The 25,982-nt window shown below is 36.5% G+C and overlaps 2 protein-coding genes across 2 annotated transcripts; both read right to left on the bottom strand.

Annotated features, from left to right (window-relative positions):
* Positions 1-4,184: 4,184 nt before the first annotated feature.
* On the bottom strand, positions 4,185-9,803 carry LOC110923190 (zinc finger protein VAR3, chloroplastic). Its single transcript, XM_022167356.2, has 6 exons — positions 9,293-9,803; positions 8,498-8,615; positions 7,471-7,781; positions 6,353-6,481; positions 5,275-5,373; positions 4,185-5,204 (listed from the first exon to the last, which is right to left on the bottom strand). Exons 1-6 carry the CDS (start codon positions 9,718-9,720, stop codon positions 5,099-5,101), a joined length of 1,191 nt encoding a protein of 396 aa, XP_022023048.1. The 5' UTR covers positions 9,721-9,803; the 3' UTR covers positions 4,185-5,098.
* Positions 9,804-17,149: 7,346 nt separating this feature from the next.
* Positions 17,150-18,285, bottom strand: LOC110922095 (probable calcium-binding protein CML25). Its single transcript, XM_022166421.2, has one exon. It carries the CDS (start codon positions 17,940-17,942, stop codon positions 17,313-17,315), a length of 630 nt encoding a protein of 209 aa, XP_022022113.1. The 5' UTR covers positions 17,943-18,285; the 3' UTR covers positions 17,150-17,312.
* Between the last annotated feature and the right edge of the window lie 7,697 nt (positions 18,286-25,982).

The following is a 25,982-nucleotide window of genomic DNA, read 5'->3' as shown; positions in this document are numbered from 1 at the left end:
GTTCTTTTTGGAAGGAGGTCTTGCATCTCCAAGGTATAGAGGCTAAGTTGTCCACGGCTTACCATCCGCAAACGGACGGCCAGACGGAAGTGGTGAATCGATGCTTGGAGGGTTATTTGAGATGTATGGTTATGGAGCGGCCTCACACATGGGTTAAATGGATAGCGACGGCGGAATGGTGGTATAATACCTCGTTTCATTCATCGTTGGAACATACCCCCTTTGAAGCTTTATATGGCTACTGACCCCACTCCACATTCCGTACATTCCAAGGGACGCTGCTGATAACGAGGTGGATGAGGTGATGCGGGATCGGGAGGCGGCTATTGGGGTGCTTAGACAGTCACTGTTGAAGGCCCAAAATAGGATGAAGCAGCAGGCCGATAAACGGAGATCTGAAAGGGAGTTCGAAGCGGGTCAGTGGGTGTATCTCAAGCTCCGGCCATACATGCAGAATTCGTTACGGGTACATCGGCATTCCAAACTTACTCCTAAATATTTTGGGCCGTTTTTTATTACAGAAAAGATTGGGATGGTGGCGTATCGGCTCGATTTACCGGAGGAAGCTCATATCCACCCGGTCTTCCATGTTTCGTTGCTGAAAGGACCGTGTGGACCGCCAGAGAAGGTTATTCCTCTACCTAATGAAGCTCGATTTAATTTGCAACCAGTAGCCGTGCTAGATAAGAAGATGGTTAAACGTGGTAATCGGGCGGCGGTGAAGGTTTTAGTGCAATGGAAGGATCAAGCAACTCAAGACGCTACCTGGGAGTTCTTGGATGATTTGAAGCTGCGTTTCCCGGATTTCAACGACCTCACTTTTTGAGGACAAGGACCATTAGTGCAAGGAGGGAGTCTTGATACGATTCAAGTTTTAAGTTTATGTTTTAATTTTAGTTTGCTTGTAACAAGGACCATTATGGCCTTTTTATGTTTTTGTGGGTTTGTTTTGAAACTTTGGTTTGGATTATGTTATTTATTGTGAATGAATCTCTGGAAACAAACATCCAGAAATTTACGTAACCTTCCGTCCTCCTCTAGCTTCTTGCGAAACCCTATCAGGTCATTTCACATGTTAAATGCCCGCTAGTTAGTTAAATTTTAAAGGCGTCCGAATGATACAATATCTCAAATACTTGAGACGGAAAAGGTTATACATGAAGTATGAGGACGATATTAATAGTTTTGGTTGAACAAAAGGTAATGAACAAGTCTAAAGAGCTACATCCAAATAGGTAGAATTCTTCTTGTGTATACGTCAAGATGACCATTGATTAACGATTGGATTTGTCGTTGATGTGAAATATATGTTTGAATAAATGTAGGGGGTGTTTGGGTTAGCTTATTTTGTAGCAACTTATGACTTATTGACTTATAAAAGTTAATAAGTTATTTTTTGAATGTTTGGGTTAGCTTATTTTAAGGGAGTTTGTGTGTTGAGAAGTCATTTTTTAGAAGTTAGAATTTCTAACTTCTCACTTTTGACTTATATAAGTTAATAAGTCACTTTTGAGAAGGAATCCCAAACACCCACGTACTCTTTAAAAACTTATGCTTATCTATATCAATATAAAATAATATAATAACTAGGGTTTGATAAAACAGGGGAGATAAGTGATGAGGTTAAAGATTGGTTAAAAGAAAGGGAAATTAGTTATTATTGTGAAGATGCAAAAGGGGTTTTGTATTTGCAGTTGTGTTGTAGTAAGTGTCCGGTTTTCGACCGGTTTTCGAAGGAGGTTTCGAGTGGGTTTGATTCAGTTTTTGAGAAGATGCAGTTTGGGGATCTGAAAGGGATGCTGTTTATGTTTTCTGTGAGTTTGGAATCAATTTGATTGGTTATTTGCTCTGTTTTGATATGATTTGCATTCATTATTGTCAATTGTGTCTTGCTTTTGTAGTGGTTATTGTCAACTGTGGCGGTGTGACGGTGGAGGGTGGAGGAGGGCGATGGTGGGTGGAGGTTGAAGATGAAGTGTGGTGGTGGGGTTTTATAAATAAAAATGAAGAAGATGCCCGGATAGTCCCTATGGTTTGGCCTTTTATGGAAAGGGTATTTTTGTCATTTCACACCATCTTAACAGAGAAAACAAACTGAAGTTAGACCCAGGGACTATCCGGGAACAAAAAATGAAAAGTTGGGGACTATTCAGGTAATTTTAGAAAGTTGGGGACTATAGATGAAAAAAGGCAAAACCACAGGGACCATCCGGGCATTTTTCTCAACAAATTATGTAGGGTTAAAATTGAAAAAGGAAAAAACCTTTTGATTAAAAGTAAAAATTCAACTTTTATTTTTTGAAAAACTCACAAAGCATAATGTACAAGTTGCTATGCACAAAAAATTTGCAAACTTATATATGAAATAATATAATATTAAAAATCACTCTCGAATCACTTCTATATCACGCTACACCATTCTTTTGCTATAAAATTTTGAGTTAAATGTCATTTCAGTGTCTGTGGTTTAGATCATTTTGCCAGTTTAGTCCAAAGAGTTATTTTTTACATATGGGTCCAAAAAGGTTTCACCGTTGTCATTTTAGTTCACTGGGCTAACTTCATTCATTTTCTGTTAACGAGAAGGCCAATTTGTTCATTTTATATGTAATTCTGTTAACTAGAATGACAATTGGCCTTCTTATTAACAGAAAAAATGAATGAAGTTAACCAGTGGACTAAAATGGCAACGATAAAAAAATTTTGGACCCACAAGTGAAAAATGAAACATTTGGACTAAACTGGCAAAAATGAGCCAAATCACGACATTTAACTCTAAAATTTTAAAACAATCAAAATATATATAGTTCCATAAAAAAATCAATCAAAATACATATATAGTTCCATAAAAAAGATCAAGATTTATATTTGTTATATAAATCTTTCTATTATTCATGATGAATTAAGAGAAACTTAAAAGTGAAAACCTAACAAGACAAAAACAAGATTAGACAAAAAAAAAAAGTGAAGATTCCTATCTTCATATGTCATGGGTGGTTTTCGAACTCGTAATTATTTTTAAAAAAATGGTTTTTTTTTTTTTTTTTTTGTTATATACATGAGAACAGGTCTTTTCTCAAATGCACTAATACCACATATTCATTTGGACAGACACATGTTCAGGACACATGTCTGGTTAGTTACAAACCAAACTAGACCGTTGAACCACTAAATCAACCGTTTGGATCTTAAACCAGACGACTTGCTTTGTCAGTTTGGTCAATTTTCGTGGTCTATGAACACCCATAGGAGTCTGAAGGGGTATGATCCCAAAAAGTCGCGCAAACCTGTTTCAGATCACGCGCCGAACCATACTCCTTATTCAGCAAACTGATCAATCTTAGACTCGCGCGGGTTACTTAAACAAAGACTCACCTCGCGCGAGGTCCAAACAAGAGAAAACATCAATTTCAGCACTTAACATTCTCAATAAAAGCCTTCAGCATCCATAACCCTGCGCGGGCTAGTTACGTGCTCAGCAAGGGTCGCGCAGGAGTTAGAGCGCAAGGCCACTTCAGAAAGTACTCAAGGTACAAGTGGCAGAAGAAAGAGCCATTCAGCGTCCACCAGGCTGTGCTTTATCGTGCTCCACGATCGTCTAACGTGCGGGAGACAATAAGTACACAAGGACGTCAACGTGGCACCAGTCAGGGGGCGGCGACACCTGCCTCACGATCTCCACTTACCTGCTGATGGCAGAGGGACAACAAGGCCGACAACAGGGACACGTGGCTCCAATCAAGGTGCACCAGCACTAGGGATCTTCTAGAAGACACTAACGGTCGACACCAGTGAGACAAATAACATATCCTCTAAGTTGTCGCCTTCCAGCCCAAGGCCCATCAGCCCAACTCCTCTTACACCTCTCCGGCTATAAATAGAGACCTTCAAGTACAGGTTAATTCATTATGTTCTCTTCACTCTCACTCTTAACACACTTATTTCCTCAAAGCAGATACTTATTCTCACGCTAGAGTCTGGTTAAAAGGGAAACCCCCATATACCCCTCTTAACGAGCTAACGATGTTCTGTTTTGCAGGAAGATCGAACCATTAAGGAGGTCAGAAAAGTTTAAGAAGATTAACCCTTATGAAAGGAACATAAACCAAACTAATTAACTCTAAAATTAGTTCCGTGTTTCTTCAGAGACCTAGGAAAAAGAGCGTGTAGGTAGCACCGTAGTATGTAAAAAAACCACCACTACCCCTTTCAATAAATTATTAACAAACCACAACTAAAACAAGTACAACTTTCTAAAAAAAATAAAAGAATCTATTACATGGTTTAGTACCTATGGTTTTGCCTATTTTGCTATTTTTATACCTATTTTTTGAAAATTACATTATTGGTACCAAATTTTACAAACTGTTTCACTATTAGTACCTATGGTTGTAGAATTAATTACATTGTTAGTACCTGTAATGTACCAATAGTGAAATTATTTTGTAAAAGTTGGTACCAATAGTGTAATTTCCAAAAAATAGGTATGAAAATAGCAAAATAGGTAAACCATGTAATTGATTAAAACAACCATGTAATTATTCCCACTGTTCTTGACTTCTTATCTTCAAATTAACACGCTTCTATATATTTACAAGAGTAAACTGTCAAAATGGTCCCTGAGGTTTGGTTAGTTTTGTCACTTTAGTTCAAAACTCAAACCTTTTGAATATGGGTCCCTGTGGTTTCAATGTTGTTGCCATTTTCATCCAAAATCAAAATTTGATAAGCTTTTTCAGTTAACATTCAGTTTTGTTTGTCTTTTTTCTCCCTTTTAATTTAGGACAAAATAGTCTTTTAACATTTTATTATAACATATTAAAAAAATCTGACCATTTTACCCTTCTATAAAAGGGAGGAAAAAAAACAAAAATATTGGATGTTAACTGAGAAATCTGACCGAATTTTGATTTTGGATGAAAATGGCAACAAAATTGAAACCACGGGGACCCAGATTCAAAAGGTTTGAGTTTTGGACTAAAGTGGCAAAAATAACCAAACCTTAGGGACCATTTTGGCAATTTACTCTATTTACAAACTCTTCCTATCTTTCTACTTCAATACCCAACAACGTTCAATCTTGTAGTTGATCCATTGACTACGAGTTCCATCGTTGTAACTGAGTTGAATTATCGAATGCTTTTGCGCGCTTATGGTCACATTTCAAGCACACCATGTTTCTTTTAAAGTTTATGTAATTGCATCTGCAAAACGAGCGATTTTAAATGTGAATTCAAACTTTATATTAAACAAAAACGCGAAAAAAGAACTCACGAGTCGCACTCCCATTCCCCAGGATTGAGTTGCCTTTTTGGCGGGTTTGTATGGCATTGCAAACATCTAGTGTTCTTGGCAAAGTTGAAAAAATTGCATCTGTCATGATTGCAAGAGATAAATTTGTGAAGAACATATATATATATATATAGAACACAATGGGTAAATAAACACAAGGCTGAATATCAAAACATATTCAGTTTGGTTAATTCAGTTTTGTAAATGTATGTAACCAAAAGTATTCGGTTATGAAAAATAATTAACTGAACCATCAGTTATCCATTATATTAGGTTATGTCGAAACAGGCTAATCAGTGATATTGACCGATATTTGACTAACTTTTTACTGACATATCACCGATTTTCCCGACATCAGTACATTTCTTCTTAGTTCTACCATTCATCTTTCTTCTTATTGCTGCTATTAGTGTTTGAAGTCTTAATGAGTTCCTACTTGCGACAATTGTTAGTGTTTTGCAAGTTGTTGAAGGTTAACTTGTTAATGGTAGGAGAGTATACTGAACTGTTAGTGTTAAATTGCCATAAATATAAATTCTGCATGATATTAAAATTACCGATATCCCACCGAGATAACCTATATCTCAAATATTAGTCCTTGACCGATATCCGATATTTTACCGCATTAACTGCTTAGACTGGGTGACATGTAAAGTAGTTTAAATATACGGGCGACCTTAATAATTAAAGTTGCATATTTCAGTGGCCTCTACCTCTACAAACAATATCCCAAAATATTAAAAAGAGTAAATTACGTTTTTGGCCCCTGTGGTTATATCACTTTTACTATATTAGCCCAAAATAAGAATTTTTAACATATTTGCCCCCATGGTCTCTATAACTAACCATTTTGGCCCCCATAGTTTGGCCCCCATGATCTCTAGACTTAGGGGCTAAAATGGTTAGTTACAGAGACCATGGGGGCAGATATGTTACGAATTCTTATTTTGGGCTAATATAGTAAAAGTGATATAACCACAGGGGCCAAAAACGTAATTTACTCTATTAAAAATCCAAAATCAGAAAACAAATAAGAACATGTAAACAATCTTTAATATACCTTATACATAGCCAATCTCCCTTCAACTGAACACGATCCCGATTGTTCCTTGATCTTGGAAGTCTTTCTTGAAATGCGTCATCACATTGCGTGCACTTGATGTTTCTTGCGGAGTTCAAGAATTTGCATCTGCCAAATTTTAGTATATCATAGATGTGTAGAATGATTTATGCAAGCACAGAAAGAATATCAAATATTATATAAATAAGCAAATGGCACGAAATATAAACATAATTGACAAACTTTACATGTTTTACTAATTTAGCTACCACTTTAAATTAGGCGCAAAATAGAAACCAGCTTACATTCTATCAGGGTGTTAAACTTTTTGATTTTGGACTCAAGTGGTTAAAACCACTAAAACACAGGGACTCAAAAAGTAATTTACTCTTAAATTTATTTAAAATCTTGAAAATTTGATTTTTTTTTTCCAAATTTATACTTAAATAATAAAAATAACTATCACACCATTCAATGTTTTCAGAACCGGATCGGACGTTGAACCGGTCTCCTTACCGGTCCACTGGTTAGGCCGATCAAACCGGTTGAACCACATGTAAGAACCGGGTGATGTCGTAAATCTTACAAAAATAAATATGGTAAAACTGAATTTTTTAATAAAAATCCAGTTCAACCCTAAAAAAATCCGGTCCAACCGGCCGAGTTTTCCGGTCCGACCGCCGGTTCCTGTTCCAACCGGCCGGTTCGACTCAAAACCGGTCGATTGGGTGAATCGAACCGGTCAGACCCCAGGTTCCCAATCCGACCGGCTGGTCCTGTCCAGTTTTCAAAACATTATCCAAATATAATGCAACGTTAGGGAACCCCAGGTTCCCAATCCGACCGGCGGGTCCTGTCCAGTTTTCAAAACATTATCCAAATATAATGCAACGTTAGGGATATTTGAAAAGTCAACAAAAATTTATACGCTACCTATTGACCAAGTCGTAATAAAATGTAACCTGGTTGCTAAGATTGGCAACAAAGTGTAAGTTGATTTCCTTTTAATTATAATTTAAAGTTAGTTGCTAAAATCCCGAAAAAAAAAATGTGAAGTTCGTTTCTATTTCATGCTATTTGCACTATATTATGCAACAAAGATATCCGTTTTGAACTACCTGGAGCAACTCCAACCGCCATGGATAGTAAAACTACTTGATTGGTGTTCTTGCTGCTGAGCTGGACTTCTCGGAGCAGGCGGGCCCCGCTTAGAAGGATCGATATCAAGTTTATTCTTGCTAAATTTCACCATATCTTTAGTTAAACTTCTTATTGCTTCTTCAAGTTGTTTGTTGATAAACTGTTTGTTATTATCAAGGGCGTATGTGAGTACAAAACGCATGACGTCCACAGTGTGACCGCATTCATCTTCATGTGCTTTTACATATGCCCTCTCACAGTTTCCCCTTAGATTGCAGGAGCTGCAAACCTGCAAAATCATTCCTTGTTGAATACAAAATCCAATATATTTTGTAATGTAGTCTAAATGGGTTCTGGTCAGTTTCAGGGCGACTTGTGAACCTCGTGTTAGGGTTGGACTTGCGGGTTCATAGGTTGACCCGTTTAAATTAACCCATTTATTTTTATAAATTTAAAAATAAATATATTTGATGTCATAACTTAAACAGATTGGGTAATTTATGCCAAAATTTATAGGATAAAAGACGAATAAGCACTAGGTTTATAGTTTAAATGTAACTATTTTATATACATTTGTATTTTTGGTTGTAAACTGTAAAATATGCAAAAAACAAAAATAAAGTAAAACAAATTTAATGGTGAAAGGGGTTGTGTTCGTGTCAACTTGCGAAAATTCTTGTCATGTTCGGGTTCATTTGTCTCACAAATTTCGAGGTCCTTGGCGTGTTTGGGTTCATGTCAAATCTTTGGGTATGTGTCGGTTTTGACCCGCCAAACTACGAACACTGGCGGAGGTTATTGGTGGCCCGGGGGTGCCCCGGCCACCACTGATTTTTCGCTTGTAGTGTTAATTTTACCGATTTTTTTTTTTTTGTAGTGTAAAATATTTGATTTTTACGAGTCTGGCCCCCACTGATTTTTTCGCTCAAGCTCCGCCACTGACTACGAACACGGCCATTGTAAACGATTATCATCAAACATTAAGAAAAAAAGATTTGTGCATACATTTCCTTCATCAATGCCCAAGTGTGCCCTTAAGCGTTTACCCGAGTTGACAACTTTTCTGTCTGTGCTGGGACAGCCGGATCCTGCAATCATCTCTATATCTCTATCCATGAAGCAGCTGAACACAAAGAAAGAAACAGTAAGTATAAACCCGAATTCCATTATCAGGATTTCAAACTCAGCTGTTTTTTTCCCAGCTAATTTCGTAGTTATGCAGCCAGTTTCACTTTCGCAAAACTTGGCTAGACCCCCCTATATAGGTGTTCATGGGTCGTTTTTGGGCTCAAACTGAACAAAAAACCGAAAAATTCAGTTTTTGGATTTTCTTTGATAACCATTCGTTTTCGGTTTTTTCGGTTCAATTCAAATTCGTTTAGTTCAGTTTTGTTACGGACTAAGACCATTGCAAGGTATCGGACTTGTCCCACATTGGCTGTATGGGCAACTAATGTGGGGTTTATATACCAAATATCTCTCATCCATCAGACTAGTCTTTTGGGTTGAGTTCTCTTGTTTGGTACGTAACACCCTTTTCAGAGATATAGCAAAACCGAACCAAAAAATCGGTTTTTATTTAAAACGTAAAACCAAACCATCGGTTCTTTATTGGGTTTCGTTCGGTCACGTCAGTTATTCCAGCTATATTTCAGTTATTTCGGTTTCATTCACCCCCTACCTCTAAAACTCAAATTTAAATGCCAACCGAAACCAAGAAATTTCACATAGGATTTTTATCAAACACTTGGCGTGCATCAAAAACCATAACAAACCAACAATACAAAACACCCAATATACCTCATCAAATCAACCCGATCACGCGCAAACTTAAGACAAGCAGTCCGAATACGATTCCAACTCTTCCCATCAACCAACCCACCACTTCCAAACGGATTCTTGACACCATCAAAGTACCCATATTTCATCAACTTCTCCATCAACCCAATCCATTCGGGCCACTTATGCGAAACATAAATGCTCGAAGAAGATACAGATTCAGCTTCTGGTTCTGTGGGTTTTGTTGCAAGTTGTGGTGGGTTGTTGTTATTATTATTATTGTTATTAACATGATTGGGTGATTGAAGGTCGTCAAATTCGTTCAAGATGAAATCTATTGCGGGATTGGAGATTAGGGTTTTGTTTCGTGTGTGGAAATGAGAGATTGTTGGCAATGAATTTGGGGGTTTGGGTAATGATTTTAGGGTTTTGGATATGTGGTTTAGCATTTGGTATGATCGATTGACTACAACTTTGTTTGGCGGGAACAATAGAGGAAAGGCAAATCTCAATCTTCTCGACCTGTCTTGTAATAATCACAGCTGATATGCGGTACGGTGATGGTCCTTTCTTCGAGAATGATATGTCATGTACGCACCACATCATAGTTCCTTAGGCTATAAGGTGTGGTCATGACCCTCATGACTACCATGATCCTCCACATAAGCACACATCATCCATCTTTAATCCATCATTCAAAACCACTACCCTGAAGGTGTGGTCATTACCCAAACCACTATCCCCTTTATTTTTTTAATTTATTTTTGTGTTAAAGTTATCAAATGAGAGGGTCGTGGTAATCACGGTTTAATCCATGGGAACCACCATCAATCAAAGAGGGGGATGGTATGCCATTTAATTAATGGTCCTATGTGGAAATAATGTTCCAGTCCATGACCCCACACCCCATGGCGTTAGAGAATGATCCGCCATGGTAAAACACCGGAAATGGGAGGATGATCCTACCCCAACATCTTATTTTTTTTAATTTATCTACTTTTTAATTTATCCTACCCCACAAATCAACAACAAGATTGATGCTTTGCATCTGATCAACCATCACAAAAAGCCCCAATTTTAGTTCTTAATCAACACCCACAAAATGCAGTTCATCTGATCACACATTCACTTTCAATTACCAAACAACAACACAAATTAACCTCCAAAACCAACTTAAAACCAATATACCTTATCATAATACTTTAAACATAAACATTCAAAACAGTAACTAAACTTAAAACCAATATACCTTAGCAAAAAACAGCGGATAAGAAGAAATGTCACTGGAATAATCAACAGTGGGCCTAAGTCGGCGGAGCTCATTACCCTAAAGTCAGATAAGGTTCTTCATCTTTCAAATCAACTGCTCAAACCCCTTTCTGCTAAAGTTCCCATCTTTATCAACACTCACAAACCCAAAATCACAGAACTTCAACCAAATGGCTACCAGAGGAACCAGATCGGAGAAGGTGAAGAGGATCTTTCAACCGTTCAATTTAAACAATGACGTTGGTCTCAACCAACACAATTGGAGAAGTAACCAGACCGGAAAAGGAACCAGATCGGAGAAGGAGAAGTGTTTGATTTTGGATTTGAGGGTTTATTGAGTGTGTTTTTGTCTTGTAGTGGATCGTCCTCGACGTCCACAAGTCGACGGGGAGGAAGCTTGAGGTTCGGCGACGAGGGGGCGAAATGGCTGGAGGATTGGTGACGATGGGTGACGATCCTCCATACCGTGGAGCCTAATAATTCGAACCGGTCAATTCTGGTCGATAATAATCCGTCGTTAAAAATAGCACAAACCAATGTTTTAGAGATTTTGATTAGAACAAGTATACGAGTCGATTTATGTAAAACTTACCTCAAAATGGTGCTCCAACGACTTGATTTTTGTTAATTGGAAGTTTAAACACCCGAATTGAAGCATCGTTTTCATCGTTTGGGGCAGCATTTCGATGTAAATTGTACATCAATCAACTCGTATCCTTATTCTAATCAAAAGCCCTAAAACATCGCTTTGTAATTCGGAAAAAAACTTAACTCCGTTAAGCTATTTTTAACGCAGATTGTTATCGGCCAAAAGTGGACCAGTTCGGATTATTATCGGCAAATAACTGAGTTGTGATTATTATCGGCCAAATTGAGAAAGTTGGGATTATTTAAATCCAATTTGCCTAGAGGAAGTAGCTTAGTACTACGTTTAAATATTACATGGTATAAATAGTTCGGCTCGGTTCGATTCAGTTCAACAGTTTGAGGCAGTTTGATACTTGGAAGTTGGAACTGGCCTTTCATTCAGTAAAATATATAGTAGTAAATATGCTTTATGATTTGAATCATCTTTTCTCAAATGAAATAAAACTAGTATTAAGCTCTCACCGTATGTGGTGAGTGTATAAAATTGTGACAAATAGTACTAGTGTCACACCATTGCTAGTGACCATCAATACTGAAGTGGCGGAGTGTTAATGCGGATAAGTTAGATTGAAACGCAAAACACAAAAAATAACAAGTTAATTTAGGACCCTGTGCATTGTGACGAACTTGTAAAACGGGGAAAATAGATGACATATAAACGTTGAACCACACACGCATGTTGCGCCATGTTAACTAACAAAATTTAGAACGAAGCGTAAAACAAAACATACAAACGTTGAACCACGAACGAACTTTGCACCGTGTTTACTCGCAAAAATTACAATAAAACGTAAAATAAAATTTTACGAAATGTGAACAGTATAGGAAACCAAATTTGAAAGTAAAACCGTTGTTAGGTTAGATTAGAAAAGATAAAAAAATTTGGGTTAAAAATTAAAAAGATAATAAAGATAGGCACATGTATGGTTGAGTTAAAAATTAACGTTGTCTAAGGCTAGGGGGTATGGTATAGTGTCCCTGGTCATATCATCTTCGTTAGCGCCCCACATTCACCCCCTGCCCGCCAAAGAGTGGGCCCATTGATGGCCCGCCAACACACTAACGAGCGCTAAAGGGGTGTGCAGGTGGGGCCAATTTTTTTCAACCAATCAAATCTTTTAATTTGTTTAATATGCAGGCTTTAAACTATTGCATGCAAGTTAAAGGGATGCGCTTTAAAGCCCCTCACATGACGTGGCGCCTAGGTGGCTCTGACATGGCGCCTAGGTGGATCTGACGTGGCGCCTAGGTGGATCTGACATGGCGTAATAAAGCCCCTAGGGGCTTTAAACCACACCCCCTAGCCAAACCAAAAGTAGAAACGTGCATCCTTATTCGTAACTTAAATCAAACTATTGGGATTAGTCGTGTTCTGTAGGGGACTTCTGGTCAGTATCGGCATGGCCAAAGGACGTAACATGCAATATTTTGAAACATGAAAAATTAAAAACTTATATTTATAGATATATATAATATGTTTTTTTTGTTTTTAAATAATATTATATAGATATATTAAAAGACTAAAATACCCTTGGGTGACCAGATTTAACAAGAAAAATTAACTTGGTTAGGGCCAAAGGATGTTACATGCAATATTTTGAACATAAAGTACAAAACTCATCAATTTTAAAGCCAAAGAACACCGTCTGCGATTTGATATAAACATAAAAGACAAATTTTGTAATTTACTCCAGGAGGCAGAAGGTATATGGTGGTGGTCGGGGTACGTGGTAGGTGTTTGAGAAGAGAAAGAACTAAGGAGAGGGAGAGACCTAGTAGAGGGAGCAATGTGATTTATGTTTTTTGTATTTTTTTTAACTCTTTGGGGGGGGGGGGGGGAATATAGTAATTTCGCACATACTTAACTAAGAAATTTAACATAAGTTAGTGATAAGTACCACACGAGTGCAAAAGTTACAGCTACCGGGACCAACTCTGTAATTACTGAAGCCTTGGGACCAACTCTGCTATATCTACAAACCACAGAGACCAACTAGGCATTTAACTCTATTACTTGGTATATAAATGGTTTGGTTCAGTTCAGTTCGGTTCGGTTTAATTGGTTTGGTTAGGGCTGCAAACCGGCCGAGTTGAGCCAAACTCGATTAGGCTCGAGCTCGATTAACTTATGAGAGCTCGAGCTTGGCTCATTGGTAGTTTCTCAAGCTCGAGCTCGTTTGTAATCTATTAATTAATATATTAAATAAAAATAATATAAAATTGTAAATAATATTTGGTTAGGCTCGCGAACTCGATAAGTGAAGCTTAGGCTCGTTTACTAAACAAACTAATTTTTAGGTTCGGGCTCGGGTCATAAACAAGTTTAAATAAGTTCGGCTCATTTACTAGACAACTTTAAATAAAAGGGTAAATGTTATTAAATATTAATAAAAAATTATATTACACTAAGGCTCGACGAGCCTGGCGAGCTCTAAATAAATGTGCTTTATTTTAAGCACCAGCTCGGGTCGTGCTCGATGAGGGTGAAGCTCGGCTCGTTTCAAGAATTTTCTCGAGCCGATCTCGAGTCGCTCGACTCGTTTGCACCCCTAGGTTTGGTGCAGTTTAATACTTGAAACTTGTATTGTAAACCGAACCGAATAGGTGGTCTATCTATCTCTTACTATTTTTTATACATATATATTTTTTCGTTTTGTAAAATATATAGTAGTAAATATGCTCTACAATTTGAATCATCTTTGGACAAATAAAACATATATATTTTTTCCTTTTGTAAAATATATAGTAGTAAATATGCTTTATAATTTGAATCATCTTTGGACAGATAAAAAAACTAATACACAAAAATGATTTTGAAACAAAAATAAACCTTGTTCAAACCAAAACGTCAAATGGCCAAACCGGGTTGGTTCGACCAACCGACCAACTCAATCCGACTGGTTTGATTTGTTATTTCCCGATCGTTGTGTGCAATCCGGTTTAACATGTTTATAAAAACCGGTCATGCCGTATTATAAACACTTCTGATTAAAGCTATAAACAATTGTCATATGAAAGGATGTCACTTTAAATTATAACTTTTAGACATATAGACACATGTGAAAGTAAAATAGGTAAAGTAAAGAGTATATCAAATTAAAAGATGTTGGGAGTCATTAAGGTTTTTGAATATGGCTACAATTTAAATTAAAGGTGTCAAACTATAGAAAAAGCAACGACCTTAATTCACAAATTAATAGATAAACCCTATCAAGTTTCCATGAAGTTGGAATGGTTTTTGGGGTAACAAAACGAGCCAATATAGTCATCGTGGTAGGCGATCCAAAACCGTGACTATTTGTGCAGTGGCGAAGCTTGAGATTTTCGATCGGGGGTTGAAAACGTATATACCTAAAAAATTCTATACGAAAACCACATACCGGACACTACTGAGCGAAAAGTTCGAAGGATCGGGCGCCCCAGGGCCCTACAAAGCTGTGCCTCTTTATTTGTGAGAATTGCCAAGCTGGCAATCCGTGTGAACATGGTGATATACAGTTAGGATGGTTTGAGATGAACCACATATGTGCTCCCTTCAATCCTAGGTGGTAGATAGAACATATATGTGCTTCCTTCATTCTATGGTAAGGATGAGCTCGATACCAACTGATACTAAAAAATGTTAAAATTAGGTACTGAATCCATACCGAAAATATTCTGATTCAGTAAATTTGGTATCGGTTTGGTACCGATACCCGGTACCGATTTGCTCATCTCTGTTACTTGGTGGTTAAAACGGTTAGAGAGGGAACATGCATGTTTATGGGTTGTTATGGTGTTTGTTATCAAACAAGATTGATGTGGACCTATGGGAAGCCATCAAACACAGTGGCGGACTCAGAAACTGGAGGTGCGAACGTGGGTTTTAACCAACATTTTAAGGGGTGCGGTCGGGATTTTTGCCTATAAAATACACTAAAATTTTCTTTTCAAGGGGTGCGCCCGCCCACCCAGGCTATAACCTAGGTCCGCCCCTGATCAAACAACAATCAAGAGCAACCCTAAGCATTTTTTAACAAGTCTTGAATTTTATTTTATTTTTAATTTTTTGTTTGTAAGCGGATATGGTGAATTAGTTAATTGGGTATTCTTAGTCTAGGGCTTTGTGTTGGGCCCAAAGTAAGAGGTATATTTGGTAGTTGGTACTATGTCATGGGCTTGTGTTGGCCCGTTGATTTAAGACATAGGATTACGTCCATTTCTAAGAGGCTAAGACTAGATTTTGCATCCATTTAAGGGCCATAGCTAAATCGGGCTTTTAAAAGCCCATATTTGTTAGGCTTGGTAGTTAGTTTTATTTGGGCTAGATCTTCGGTACATGTCTCTGGTCTAGCGTAGAGGTGCACAAAAAGCCCGGACCCGTGTATTTTAAAAACCGGGTTTTTTTTTATACCTGAACCCGACTCTACCCGTAGGGTAGGGATCGGGTATGTATATCCTTCACAGAACCCGAACCCGTAATCAGGTTTTTTTGTACCCGTTCCATACCCGGTTTTCAGAATACCTGAGTTTTCGAAATACCCATACCCGGGTTTACATAATACCCACATCTCGTTTAAAAAAACCGGAACCGGGTATGACCATTGGACTGCATGATATGTTCACAAGAGCCTTTTATGATCATTTTTTAACAGTAATATAGCCGTTGGGGGCTTGTTCTGTTTCTTTTCAGAACAACAAAAAGCTACAAAAAAATAGTTTGGCGGCAAACTGATAGTGGATACCTTGATAGAGCCATTGGGGATTGCATGTTGTTTATGATGTCAAATAAGAAAAAGCTACACTAAACATCTTCTGTTTCTTTTCAGTGCACCAGGCTTTTTGAATACCCTATGCGGGTTTTTAATACCTGATTCATCTCCGAACCCTACCAGTACCCAAAAATAGGGTATTTAATACCCGGGTATTAAAAACACAAACCCGAACCCTACCCGGGTACACAGGGTATGGATTTCCTGGCCAATACCCGGACCCGAACCTGACCCAGGTATTGACAATACCCAAAAATTCTAAACCTGGTCATACTAGTACCCCGGTATTAAAAAACCCATTTTTGTGCAGCTCTAGTCTAGCGTAGTGCCTTTCCTTTGTATTTTTCATTCATTCACTTATAATACAATTTGCAAGTTCTAAAGCAATGGTTTTGATTATGGCAATAGTTTTGTATACATCAAATAATAGAACTTAATTTATAAAAGTTTTACTTGATTAATGATTGATAGTTAAACCATCACCAATTTAAGAATTGAAATAGTTCTTATAACAAACAACCTTAGCAACTTCGAACCAGAACCCGAGTCCATGGCGTAAAGCCATATCCTAGCAATCTCGACAAAGGGAAGCGCCGCTAAAATCCTATGAAATCGATGAACCCTTCAAAAGTAGAGCTTGGTAGTTAGTTTTATTTGGGCCTTTCCTTTGTATTTTTCATTCATTTATATAATACAATTTGCAAAGGCAATGCCCTTTACACAAAAAAAAAAAAAAAATTGATTATGGAAATAGTCAAGTTATCAATAAAAATAGTTTCTATACATCAAATGATAGTACTTTCTGGTTACAAGTTTCATTTGATTACTGATTGATAGTTAAACTATCACCATTTAAGAATTGAACTAGTTCTTATAAACAACCTTAGCAACTTCCAACCAGAAACTCGAGTCCATGGCGTAAAGCCATATCCTAGCAATCTCAACAAAGGGAAGCGCCACTAAAACCCTATGAAATCGATGAACCCTTCAAAAGTAGAGCGGAAGACAGAGCAAGGACCGTCTTAACCGTTGCATGAACCGAAAAAGAGACCAAGCGCAAATATCGCCATCCGAGTATCCGCCTCTAAAGAAAAAAGTGTTCATCGGTTCATACAAACAGTCACTTAACGTTTTGGTCTCCGCAATTGTGTCAAAATCATATAACACTTTTAACATGAAAATTTGTGTCAAAATCATATAACACTTTTAACATGAAAATTTAAAAAATAACCATAACTAACACATCTAGTACACGAATTATCAAACTAAAAAAAAAAAAAAAATCTAACAAATCAGATTCATAACAAACAAAAGATTCAAATCTAGACCACCATAAATAAATATAGTAAAAATCAAAGAAACAAATTAAACAACTAATCTTCAACAATTTCTTGTTTCCCCAACCCTTTGGAATCAAAATGTGAACCCATCTTCATCATATCTTTAAACTCATCAAAGTTGATCATACCATCACCATCTCGATCTGCTCCAGCGATCATTTTTCGACTATCGGTGATGGTACAATTCTCCCCCAAACTCTTCAAAACATCCAACAACTCTTCTGCGGTTATCAACCCATTTTTATCAATATCAAAAATGGAAAACGCGTCTTTCAAATTCTCCAACACCTCAGTCGAATCAATGTCCTTCGTGTTCAATTCTATAAACTCCTCCAAGTTTATAAACCCGTCACCATCGGCATCAACCTCCTTAATCATATTTTGTAGCTCCTCATTCGTCGGGTGGTGTCCCAAGCTTCCCATTATTGATCCCAATTCGGATGCACATATTTTCCCATCACCATTTACGTCGAATTTTTTGAAAACTTGTTCTAACTCCTCCTCGATTCGGACTCTAGAATCTAATGGTTTGGTACGCGATGCCTCTGGCGTCGATTTTGTTGTCGGATTTGTGGGTTCTTCTTCGCGGTTTTGGTCGTGTGTGCTGTTGTTTTCTCCACTTTTCTTCTTTTTCTTCCGGTTTAACAGATTTTTCAAACCCATTAGAGATTTGTTGTGATTGTTTGGGACGATGTTATTAGGGGAATTGTTGTTTGTTGTTATTTAGGTGTTTATGGTTGTAATGTGACGTCCATACATGCAGGGAGATTTGCATGTGATTAGGGTGGTGTTGAAAAAGTAAATGTTTATAATAACTAATGAGGAACAAGTGGTTAAAAATACATGTAGCAAATCTTATTTGTAGGGTAGGGTAGGATGCGGTTGAGAATGGAGGAGGGGGATACAAAATTATTATTTAAGAATATTATCTAAAACAATACTAAGATGTACGTTGGTACGAACCTTCTCATCCGTGCGTATGTGGCGGATGAGCTACATCTGTGTGCATGGGCGGATCTTAGAAGAGCCCTGGCCGGGCCACGGTCCGGGCAAGTTTTTCGGCCGTAGTGCTAATTTTCCGCATTTCGATCGAAATTTTTTATATATATACTATGTTTGGCCCGGGCTTGCCCGGGTTTTTTTAGTGTCCGTGTCTTTCGGCCCTGGCACGTTCAACGGGCAAGATCCGCCACTGTCTGTGTGGATGTACTCATGGTTGCAAAAGTCGCTAGACGCTCCCTAGTCAGTCGACTGGGGAGTTGAGAGTACTCGGTCTAGGCGGAGAGTACTCGAGGAGTACTCGGACATTTTATATTATAAAGAAATTACTTTTTGGAGATTAAATATATGTCAAAAAAATTTACTAATATTTATAACAAAATACGTGAAAACGATATTCATTCTTTAATATGATAGGCATAGAAATTATGTTTTATTATTATTTAAGTCAAACTAGGCCCGAATTGACCTACTAGATCCAATTTTGGTCGAGGTTGGCCGCGTTTTACCGACTCCAAGTAATTAGGCGGAGTCAAAGAAAATCGCATCGGCAGCCTACCTTGTAGCGACTACTCGGGGAGTACTCGGCCTTGGAAACCTTGTTTTACAACCACGGATGTACTACATCCGTATGGATGAGCTTGTTTTACAAACACAACTCATGTTTTAAATATCTTGCCCTATTATATCAAGACGTAGGCAATAGACATATGCAGTAATCTAATAAGTTCTAACTTTACAACGGTTCATTTAAATATATGGGTATACAAGGCTGAAGGGTGTTTGGATCATGGTTGAAATATGATTCGTCACATAGAAACATAAATGGAATGCTATACCACCCCTTTCAACGATTTATGGTGATTGGTGTGAATTGAACCACGTTTAGAGATAGGCATATCCGGTTCCTTTTTATACCCGGAAACGGTTTTGAACCGTACCCGGTTCCTGATTGAGAGTGAATGGAACCGATTTTTGTTGGAACCGGTTCCAGTTCGTACCCGGGTTTTCAGCATTAAAACTAGAACCGAGTGTAACCGGTTTCGGGTAGAAAAGAACCGGTTTCGGGTAGAGTGGAACCGAGTGTAACTGGAACCGGAATTCTAGAAAAACCGAAATTCTAGAAAAACAAATTCCGATAAAGACCGAACCGACCCGATAAGTCATATCTCAAACAAGCAATCACTTAGGATATGAAGGAAGGGACGGAGGATTTAAACTAAGAAACCTGAACTACAACCATCCTTTTTAGTTTTGAGCAAACTGGAAAGATGAACAAAGAGACGAAACATTTTGATAAATAAAGGAAATGTTGGTAAAACATGTTTTTTGACTTCCGTATATATATAATATAAATTAATTGAAAACTTGTTTCAGTGGGTTTACAGCTGTACAAGTCATTAAGCATAACAGGGTGGCCAGTTAAGTTATAGTACAGTGCATACATGACATGATGGGTTGTACAAGTCATTAAGCATGGTACAAGTCATTATAGCTACTGCAAAAAGCTAGCAGGCATGAATACAACTAATAAAACAAATAATTACCTTTTTGTCCTTTTTAGAACCGGTTTCGGGTTGGAACCGGGTAGGAACCGATTTTATTTATAAAATATGGAACCGGGTAGGAACCAATGGGTTTTTTGAACCCCGGAATCTGTTCTTCTATACGTCGGGTAGGAACTGGAACCGGTTCTAGGTCGGTTCTACCGGGTCGGGTTTGGAACCGGTTATTATGCCCATCTCTAACCACGTTTACCACGGGCCACCTTTTCATAAAAAATAAATTAAAATAATAAATGAGATGGTGGTTTGAGTTATGACACATAAGGTAGTGATTTTGGATGGTGAATTAGATGTGGGTGACATGACGTCTATGTGAAGGATCATGATGATAATGAGGATCATGATCACACCCGTCTAATAAAAATCTAAAACAATAGAATAATCAAAGTTCTAACTTTACAACTCAAAGGGGTTCATTTAGATATATATGGGCATGTAATGCAAAATAAATAAAAAGGGTGAGAAAATTTTTAGTTCATTATCCGGAGGGTTTAAATCATTTAGATATATGGGCATGCCTTTGTTGAATTTCTCTTTTCGTATGTAAGAAAAGTGTCAATTCTTTCATTATTTTAAAACGTTCATAACTTTTTCATACGGTATTTTTTTTAAATCATCATAACAATGAGCGTTTTTTTATCTTTAATATGAGTATGATACTGCTATATACAAATAAAATAAAAAAAAACTATGTTTTTATTGGGTTTTATGCATTGTGACATTAGGGGTAAGCAAACCTTAACCGTTTACCGAAATTAACCGATAGTTGAATCGTCACTGAACCGAACTAACCGATAATTGAGAATAAGCGACGGTTATGGTTAAGATTATTTGCTTAACTGATAGATTGGTTATAGTTATGGTTAAGGGTGTCTCATAACCAAACGTTAACCGACCCAAACTGAAAAAAATAAAACGCACTTTTAAAATATATCTATAGTTAAAATATACATGCACACACTCTTTATACACATAAAAGAAACCTATATACCGAAGGTTTTTATGTTATATAATTAGTTTTAAAAGCTTTGAAATATAATCATTATGTGAAATTTGACTCATTTATACATGTTAATGGTTTTTTATTAGTCTTTGTTTCTTTATAAATTCGATTGTAACTAAGACAGTAATGTCCTAATATGTTTACAATATGAAATTACGGGGCAAAAGTAATATGAAAGGGACTGATAATTAACTAAGAGTATTGATGGAGCCAAATAATACGGTGATGCCTAAGCGATTTAGTTATGTTTCATTGTGTACATTTGAAGTGCATGATCATGGCACTGCGATTTTTTAGCAACTTACGTTTTGTCATCGATTCTTTTTTTATGTTCGTTAAGTCCAAATTCTTGCTCAAACCTGACGTGATTAACTAACCAAAATTAATCGAAACTGAACCATAGTCGAAGCTAACGGTTATGGCTAAGGAAATCCCACAATCAAAGCCGGAATTCGACCTATATAACCGATTAACCGAAATCGACGTTCGGTTATGATTACGGTTAAGGAAATTCCATAGCTGAAGCTGGCGGTTATAGTTATGGTTAAAGGTAAAAGCCAAACCGAACCGCAATTTGCACACCCCTACATTGTGTTAAAGGTTGTGGTCATTGTGTTTTTCAACTGACTTTTGGTCATTACGTCTTTTACTAGGGTTCCTATATATTGTGTTATTATTAAAACTTGTAAGACAATGTTATTTTAGGATCTGTCCATTGTGTTTTTATTGTCAGAACCTATAACACAGCGTATAATACAATGAAGATGGTGTTATATTTGGGTTTTCTATACATTATGTTATTGGTTCTGCTTATTGTTTTTTTACTAGGTGAGTTTTCTATATATTGTGTTATAGGTTCTGATCATTGTGTTTAGTCTGCTATCCATTGTGTTTTAGTCTGTTGTTTATTGTGTTTTTATTCTACTATGCATGGTGTTTTAGTCTGTTGTTCATTGTGTTTTAGTCTGTTGTCATTGTGTTTTTAGTCTATTGCCCATTGTGTTTTAGTTGCTATCCATTGTGTTTTTTTTATTTGCTGTCAGTTGTGTTTTTAGTCTACTTTCCATTGTGTTTTTAGTTTAATACTCACTGTGTTTTATGTTATGTTCATTGTGTTTTACACAGCTATGTTTTTATTTTTATTTTTCATGCGGGAAACACCACTTATCATGGGAACCACTAGAAGCACTTGTGAACACAGCCAAAATAAACTCAAAACAAACAATGAGCCCCCCACCACCCAAAAACCTAAACCCCCACCCCCTGTAATGCTTCGCATTTCTGTACTTTCCATATTTAAAAAGTTGTATTCATATTTCTATTTTTAGAAACTTCTATTCGTATATCACTTCCAAACTTGTAATCCAAGACTGATCATAATGGAAATTCATGTTTACAATAATATTATTAAACTCATACTTAGGCTATAGGGTGTGGTCATGACCCTCATGACCACCATGACCCTCCATGTTAGTGCCATGTAACCCATCTCTAATCCACCATCCAAAACCACTACCCTAAGGGTGTGGTTATGACCTAAACCACTAGCCCCATATTTATTTTAATTTATCTTTGACTAAAGAAAAAAGGAAATGATTTGTTGAAAAATGGAAAGGAGGACCATGGTTGCCATGGTTTAATCCATGCAAACCATGGAGGATCAATCAAGGGGGTGGTGTAGCCTTCCATTCATGTTCCTAGGTGGCAAATCATGTCCCAATAATGACCCCCACACCCTATAGCCTTATGTGTTGTGCAATCAATTGTCAAATATACATTTGCATGCAAACCGAGACTTATTATACGCTTGAATTATCGATCACACATACACGATACTTATCACATACTTACAAACACGTTCCATACTTGAAAACAAGTCAAAATACAAGAAAACGTCATAAAGGGAAGGGTTGCCTGGTCGCATGGCTCGACCAATATCAATCCATAGTTGAGTTTTTTCCTCAATCGGGTTTCACCCTTTTCCACTTCTTTTTACCTCCAATCTCCTTCTAACCTCTTAAAAACAACAACCCTAATTTTCCCTTATAAAACCAAGCATCCTCTAACATATTTTCACTTTCGACAACTCCAAATTACCCTCAAACGCTCCAAAATCATCAAGAAATTCTCTAAGTTGGACAGAAAGTTCTAAGTGTTCAAGTGAGCTTTCAGCTCACTTCCTTCATCATTTCTTCTTGTTTTCTTCTTCTATTCAACTTGGATAACCTCTAGGAATGTTTCCACAAGTTTACCATGGTAAACTAAGTTGGAACACCATAATATTTGAGGTCTAAAGTTGGATTAAAATTCTGTTTTTGTAAAACTTTTATCTTTGACAACTTTTGTTTATAAACATGAACTCAACCTTATTCCCAACTAACTTGCATGTTGATGGACTTAAGTTGGGGGTTCATTTCAGAAAGATTGAGGTGCAAACACCTCCAATCTAATTAACCTAAGTCATCAAGTACACTTACTAGTAACAAATTGTTCAAACTACACCAAGTCTCCAAACATTTGTCATGGTTGGAATGCACTAGTCTAGTTTGAGTTTCACTTGGTTACTTGATGATGTAGATGGACATCTAACTAAATAGCTTCCAAGAATCAAAGTAAGTTAACCCCGCCTCGCCTCCAACAATTGCCATGTTGGGTATGACACGCCCGGGTTATCCTTATTTGGCTACTAAGAAATCTAGTAATTTATCTGTTTGTATTCTCATGTTTCATGACCATCCGAATCATCATTGTGATGATTTGTGTATTGGTGAACCTTAGGGTTAATGTATTCATCCAATCCATGCATGACTATAGTTGACTAACTTAGCATTTGGACTACTAACAAATTATATATAACTATATATATATATATAGGGGATGGTTCAAATGAAAACCACTTTTATTGTGAAAACTCGAAAACTAACTAAAAAAAGCCTAAAAAACACACAAAATATATTTTTTTTTCAATTTTTTTTTATAAAAATCGCTAGTTTTTATATATAAAAAAACTTTTTTTCAAAAAAAAAAAAAAAAAATTTTGTGTAGTGCACATGTGTAATAATACACATGTGCACTACACAAATTTTTTTTTTTTTTTTTTTGAAATTTTTTTTATATTAAAAAACCTGCGAAATTTGGTTTGCAAAAAAAAAAAAAAAAATTGTATGTTTTTTTGGCTTTTTTTAATTATTAGTTTTCGAGTTTTCACAATAACTAGTGGTTTTCATTTGAACCTTCCCCTATATATATATATATATATATATATATATATATACATATACATACAGGATAAGGATCATTACAGAACACTAATTATTGCGAGAACAAAAAGAACAACTCTAAATCAATAAATTTTGGGATTTAAGGTTCACATTCCTTAAATTTTATGTTTCTTACATTCATATGTGTATTATATATACATAAAAAAATTATATATTTTTCTCTTCACATAGTCTACATACATGTAGGTAATTTAGCTTACACATAACCTACATGTGTGTAGGTTATTTAAAAACTGAAGATTTTTCATATTTTGTTTTAAATTTTTGTGTGAGAAACAATAAATTTTACATTTGTAACATTTTCATTTACTTTTTAGGTTTTTAGGATTGAAAAAATGAGTGATTCATTTTGTTCTGCGTGTTCTCGTAATATTTAGCGTTCTGCATAGAACCTTCCCCCATACATACATATCAATAAATTAACCGACCCTAAGACACTAATAGATCAATGGTTTGATGTCAAGAGGAATACAGTTATAATATCTTGGATTGAACTCCTCACAATTTGGACTTCCAATAGGTGAACTTGTGCCTATGAAAACTTACATGATGGTGTCCAAATTTTGGTATTTCACCAAGATAATTTTATGTATTTTCCTACTAAGTAATCATCTTGCATTTGCAATCCAATTCCAAAATCCGTCGAACTCATACGCCTCGTTTATCCTTGTAGGATAACTCAGCGGTTTCTCTAAACACTCAAACGCATCAACTCATGTATGCGGGAATTACTACGCAAAACCGTGAGTATACTCGATCTCATTTTCCTTTTTGCACACTTTGGTGCAACATGTACACAATATTACAAATCACATACTCACGATTAAACTTGTTCATATAAACACTCTATCCGTTAAAACATGATACTTGTTATTACATGCTATACTCATTCATGTGTTCTATTTGCTCATTAACTGTGCAAGCCTACCTTAACAATTATAGCGCTATAGGATTACCGCACCGCCCGTACTTGTGGTATTGTTAAGTAATCTATTTTACAACCTTATCGTCTTGGCGACAAGGATATGCACGATTGCGGTATACTTTGGGTTGACTTATAGTTTACACATGCTAGTATGTTAATAAACAATGTATGCAAATTATCAAATTGGATATGAGACAACTTTTAATCACAATTATACTACGTAAACAAACTTGTATGCTCGTCAACTTTATGTTGACTTTTACTTTAATACATGTTGCAGAAAACTAGTGACGACGCATTAAGAATGTTATTTAGGGTGGACTAGAAACACACCTAAACTTTAATTTATGTATTTGTTTCATGTTGTTATTTGCATGTGTTGTACATTCCATTCCAAAACAATGTATTTCTCATTTGATATGAAATGAAATTCAAATTACTTAATTATTGTCACAATTAGGAAGTTATGAAGTCTCAAGCAATCTCGTTTTCGTCTTACTCCCATGTTTTTACCATCGGTTAGGGTGATATTTGCATGTATTTGTTTCATGTTATTTGCATGTGTTGTACTTTCCATTCCAAAACAATGTATTTCTCATTTGATATGAAATGAAATTCAAATTACTTAATTATTGTCACAATTAGAAAGTTATGAAGTCTCAAGCAATCTCGTTTTCGTCTCACTCCCGTGTCTCCGCCATCGGTTAGGATGTGACCCCCCCCCCCCACACACACAAACCTATATCCTACCAAAAACCTACTTACACATCCACCAAAACATTATTATTGGGTTACTTTTATCAATATTTCAGTATCGCGTTACTTACTCTAAGGTCAAAAGTTGATTTTCGATGTTTGCCAACAAGTTCAAATAAAACGACTTTTGAATAAATGTTAATGAATAAATTAGTATTCATATTGTCTTTAATA

This window comes from Helianthus annuus, chromosome 17 (assembly GCF_002127325.2).
Source record: "Helianthus annuus cultivar XRQ/B chromosome 17, HanXRQr2.0-SUNRISE, whole genome shotgun sequence".
In the NCBI taxonomy this organism is placed as follows: domain Eukaryota; kingdom Viridiplantae; phylum Streptophyta; class Magnoliopsida; order Asterales; family Asteraceae; genus Helianthus; species Helianthus annuus.
This window is presented reverse-complemented; position numbering and strand designations above follow the sequence as displayed.

What these genes read in the sequence shown, in the direction of transcription:
- LOC110922095 (XM_022166421.2), bottom strand. Translation starts at nt 17,942, where the DNA reads ATGGGTTTGAAAAATCTGTTAAACCGGAAGAAAAAGAAGAAAAGTGGA.
- LOC110923190 (XM_022167356.2), bottom strand. Translation starts at nt 9,720, where the DNA reads ATGCTAAACCACATATCCAAAACCCTAAAATCATTACCCAAACCCCCA. An exon ending in TGGGCATTGATGAAGGAAAT is followed by an intron (nt 7,782 to 8,497) that starts GTATGCACAAAT and finishes ATGATTTTGCAG; the next exon opens with GTTTGCAGCTCCTGCAATCT. An exon ending in GGGGAATGGGAGTGCGACTC is followed by an intron (nt 5,205 to 5,274) that starts GTGAGTTCTTTT and finishes CTCGTTTTGCAG; the next exon opens with ATGCAATTACATAAACTTTA.